This window comes from Bufo bufo, chromosome 5 (genome assembly GCF_905171765.1).
Source record: "Bufo bufo chromosome 5, aBufBuf1.1, whole genome shotgun sequence".
NCBI lineage: Eukaryota > Metazoa > Chordata > Amphibia > Anura > Bufonidae > Bufo > Bufo bufo.
Window position 1 is genome coordinate 146793338 of NC_053393.1, and position 5207 is coordinate 146798544.

Consider the following 5207-nt stretch of genomic DNA (forward strand, 5'->3'; position numbering starts at 1 on the left):
TGAGGAAGGCCGTGAAAGGCCGAAACGTCTGGTCGTTTTCTTCTATGCCCATAGCTGTGATTAGTGCACCGGAACTCTAATTATGTGATGAAAAAGATTTTTTTGGAAAATTAAAACTTAATAGCAACAAGAAAAATTGTGTGCTGCAATCTTCTTACTATTATAGTACGACTGAATAAGTCCTTGCACGCACCAGTGAACCCAACAGGAGTGCGGTACTCCAAAACTCAATACTATTAGCGATACTGCGAGTTACCAGCACCCTACCTGAACATGACAAATGTTTTTTCCTATGACACCAGCACCGCTGACAGCATTGTCTCTGGAGTAAACCTACCCAGCGACTTCCTTCATATACCCAGTCATGAACTGAAGATACGAGACTACGAAAGAGACCGAAAACGCCTGATAGGTTGGGAGCTCCACTGTAGCACCCTTGCCGAATATTACCGCACGAATCGTATACCGAGAGGTCTGCGATCAAGATTAAGACCCACATTATTCTCCGACAATACAGAATTCTCCACACGTTTTGAAAATATTCTGAACAAATGCTCTTTTGATATAATTTTACTCACCCTAGAACAATTACAGAAATCAATAGAGGAATTATCCAAGAAAATTGAGATTACAGAAACAACCTTAACCACAACAGCACCAGAGGAAGATTGGAAAAAAGCCAAAGAAAGGATTGATAAACAACTGAGCGAATATAAGAAACACACAGAATTGAACAAGCGACAAAAATTCGTACGCGACGCGGAGGATTATCGTCTGGACAACGTCTACCGATGGAAAAGGAACCCACAGCATAATCCGTGGGACAACAGATACCAACATTATTCCGGCTCTTCATCCGATAGTGACCGATCAGGAAACTACAAACGTCCAGCTCATTTTTTAGGGAACCGACGGAGAGGACGGGGACCAGGACCAGGCGCACCAGGAGAGGCGGGAGGAGACGGTCAAGGAAGCCAAGTACAGACCAGATCGCAGGTAAGGAGAGCAACTTAGTTGTAAATATCTCCACTACCAACCTATCCCCCGCACAGACTTACATACTCCAAAAGGGACTTTCCTTTTGTCCAACACCAAGCCTGAGTACATTTACCCTGGAACAGGAACTCCAGAGGTTCTATCGAAGCTTAAGACTAAAGGCACACTTTAGCGAGGTGGGACCCGGACCAGTCAATACCACAGAATCACCAGGGGCATTATCCCTGGAGACACTAGGCCTTAGAAACAAAAGTTCATTCATGCCACCACGCAATAAACATCCGATAGAAACATTTATTTCCTTTGCCCAAAAATCCATACAGGAAATCATAAAAGACCACAAACAAGGTCGTTACAAACACACAAATAATTTGACAGCAGAAGAAAAGATGGCCCTAGATTCGCTACAAACACAGAGCGATATTATAATCAAACCAGCCGATAAAGGCGGTGCCCTTGTGGTAATGGACAAGACTAAATACATGTGTGAAATAAGGAGACAATTAAATGATGAAACAACGTATGAAACTTTACGACAAAATCCGACATCAAAAATTCAGGAGTTGATCTCCAATATTCTCAGCACATATAATAATCTAGAGATAATTGATTCCAAGACCGTAACGTTCCTTACCAAACAAGATCCCATCATACCAGTATTTTACACCTTACCAAAAATTCATAAAAACCTACAAGATCCTCCAGGACGCCCCATTGTCGCCTCCACAGATTCCATATTTTCCCCTTTGGCCATTTACCTTGACACAATCCTTACTCCTCTGATTAAAACATCCAGATCTTTTCTCCTCGACACAACAGATTTCATTTCCAAATTACAACAGATAGACAAACCACCTGATTGTACATTAATCACTTTAGACGTAAACAGCCTGTACACATCGATCGAACACGAAAAGGGTATTCAAGCTACAGCCAGATTACTATTTACCCATTCAAATCTCGACATGATACAACAGGAATTCTGTATAGAATTATTGACAACTATACTGACAAAAAACTACTTCATGTTTGGGGACACATATTACGGTCAGAAAAGAGGTACCGCTATGGGATCAAATGTGGCCCCACCATATGCAAATGCCTACATGATAGCCTTTGAGGAAGATCACGTATACACTCATCCCTTGTTCAATCAATTTTCAATTACGTGGCTACGATTCATTGATGATATTTTTTGCATATGGGGGGGCCCCGCCACCGCCATTGACAAATTTGTTCAGGACCTCAATTCTGTCTATCCAGAATTATGCTTTACCATACAGACAAGCAAAGAAAAAATAAGCTTCCTAGACACAATAGTCAAACTTGACCCAGCAGGTAACATAACATTGGATCTATACAATAAACCAACCGACCGTAACAGTCTCCTCCACTATAACAGCTGTCACCCCAGGGCCACAAAAAACTCTCTGCCCAAATCTCAGTTCATAAGGGTCAACCGTATTGTCACCGACATTGATGTGAGAGAAACTAGATTGAAGGAGATGACTGAGAAATTCCAGACAAGAGGTTATCCACAAACACTTCTTGACTCCACATTAAACAACATCACTGAGATAGTCCAACCACGTAAAAAGGAACCTAAAAGGCTAGCCTGCGTTACTACATACCATCCCTTGATACCTAAAATCCATCAGGCATTGAGAAAGCACTGGCCAGTACTCATAAAGGCATACCCCAACATTCCGGAATTTAGTGAACCTCCAATTACTTGTTATAAGAGACCCCACAATGTCAGAGACAAATTGGTCAAAGCTGACATAGGTAGCCTTACTAAGCTACCGAAACAAACTTTCCTAAAGAGTCAACGACAAGGGACATTTCCTTGTTTACATTGCTCACAATGTTCAAGTGTGACTAGAGGCGAACACGTTACCCACCCAAGAACTGGACGACCATACCAGATCAAGGGATTTTTTACATGTGATTCCAGCTTTGTAGTTTATGTACTGAAATGCCCATGCGGACTGGCGTATGTGGGCGAGACAACCCAACATGTTCGCGATCGTGTAAGCAAACACAAATCCACCATTAGACTCAAACAGACCCTGCTACCCGTCCCATACCATTTTAACGAAAATAACCATCGGGTATCGCAACTACGGTTCCAGGTATTGGAACAAGTCGATTCTCCAAGACGCGGCGGAAACCGGATCCTACATCTAAAACAAGGAGAGGCGTACTGGATCCACACACTCGGGACTCTCTCACCACATGGCCTCAATCGGGAATGTGATTTTTCTATTAATGTCTAGTATAACAGTGATGATTACCATTTCTATGTGTGATTAACAAAGTTTCATCTTTCCTTACAGACCCGTTGATATTACGACCTGCGAGGGTGAGATAACCAAAACCCCCCCCAACCCCCAAACCCCCCCCCCCTTTTTTTCCCTTGCCCTCCGCCGCTCCCCGCCCTGTCCTTCCTCCCCCCTCCTGATCTCTTCCCTATTCCCCCCCCCCCTTTTCCCGTTATCCACCCCACTAACCATCAATTACGTCAGGGACATTATAGATTAACCACTAACCAATATGTCTTGATATTGATTTCATTCCTATATAAGTATACTCTGGTATTATATGTGGTACACCGCCGTGTATTTCAGTGTATTTGAATGTGCCAATTCATCCCCAGTCACTGGTTCCACTAAGTATCTGTACCAATAGATAATAATATAATAATAGTATATATCAGGCCCCCACTATCTGGACACTTAAGGGTGTCTAGCGCAGCCCTGCTCCATAATACACTACATGACATAACACTTCCGCCCCTTGACTGTCAAATAGATGCACGGAGTTAGCGAGTGACACGCAGGTGGAACGCATAACAGTTCCACTCTGCTCGCGCATGCGCACTACAACATAGCGAACGGCCGATCTGCGTGCCTGGCACGCAAGTGGAACGCACGCACACGCCCCAACAAGGTCATGTGACCGGACATACTCCATGACCCATAGATCAGTGGCGTTCCTCGCCACTTTATAAGGCGCCAAGCTAGCGCCTTTGCAGTGCATCCGGCGCAGAACCCCTGACACACAGCACAAAAGGTAACCACTGAATCTCTATCCTATTTTGGTGATATTGTTTTCTTATGTGTCTGGATATGTATTACCATGGGGCTTTTACATGCTTAATCAGGACGCAGGGGATGTTGGCAACAACAATAACAATTGTATGATTTCTCCACAATGGTCCAGGTTTCATGCACTCATGGGGCTGCCCAGCCATAGACATATTGCACTGACCCTATATATGGCTTACAATATACATACAAATACTTCATATGATCCCTTGACCTATTTTGGATCATCTATAATAAATGCCTTGACATTAGTGCCAGTGTGTCCCACGCTGGACAGGCTCCCCCCATGGGTGCAACCATGAGACTGCGATACACCACATGTATTAACCCATTTACCAACAGTAGTATACTAAAGACTATTGGCTTCAACCACAATCGCTGATTAGATCATATTTACTTCCAGATGACAACGAGCTGTCAATTGTTTTTATACTATGTTCTTTGTAAATAATTTTTCCCTTATGTTCAGATGTATGTATATAAAAAAACTCTCTCTAAATAATAATTTTTTCGTCGCATAACGAAGATCCCAATGCATATATTATATAACTCATACAAATATACATTATCTTTGTAGATTTAAGACCACTGAGGAAGGCCGTGAAAGGCCGAAACGTCTGGTCGTTTTCTTCTATGCCCATAGCTGTGATTAGTGCACCGGAACTCTAATTATGTGATGAAAAAGATTTTTTTGGAAAATTAAAACTTAATAGCAACAAGAAAAATTGTCTGCTGCAATCTTCTTACTATTGCAGCCTATCAGAGGCCGGCGCAGGCGGCGCAATGATGTCATCGCGCCGCCTGAGCCGTACAGCGTGGGACACAGGCCAGAAGAGGCCTGCATCGCATCGATGACATGGAGGTAAGTATGTGTTTTTTTTTTGTTTTTTTTTATATATACAATACTTTTACTGGCACATGGGGGGGCTGTTATTGCTGGCAAATGGGGGGGGGCTGTTATTAATACTGGCACATGGGGGGGCTGTTATTAATACTGGCACATGGGGGGGCTGTTATTAATACTGGCACATGGGGGGCTGTTATTAATACTAGCACATGGGGGGGCTGTTATTAATACTGGCACATGGGGGGGCTGTTATTAAT

General features: G+C 43.2%; 1 protein-coding gene across 1 annotated transcript; it reads left to right on the top strand.

The window, feature by feature from the left end:
* The first annotated feature begins 273 nt into the window (after nucleotides 1-273).
* LOC121002436 lies at nucleotides 274-4777 on the top strand. Its single transcript, XM_040433892.1, has 3 exons — nucleotides 274-996; nucleotides 3333-3358; nucleotides 4681-4777. The coding sequence occupies exons 1-2, from the start codon at nucleotides 274-276 to the stop codon at nucleotides 3339-3341; spliced, it is 732 nt and encodes a 243-aa protein (XP_040289826.1). The 3' UTR covers nucleotides 3342-3358; nucleotides 4681-4777.
* The last annotated feature ends 430 nt before the right edge of the window (nucleotides 4778-5207 follow it).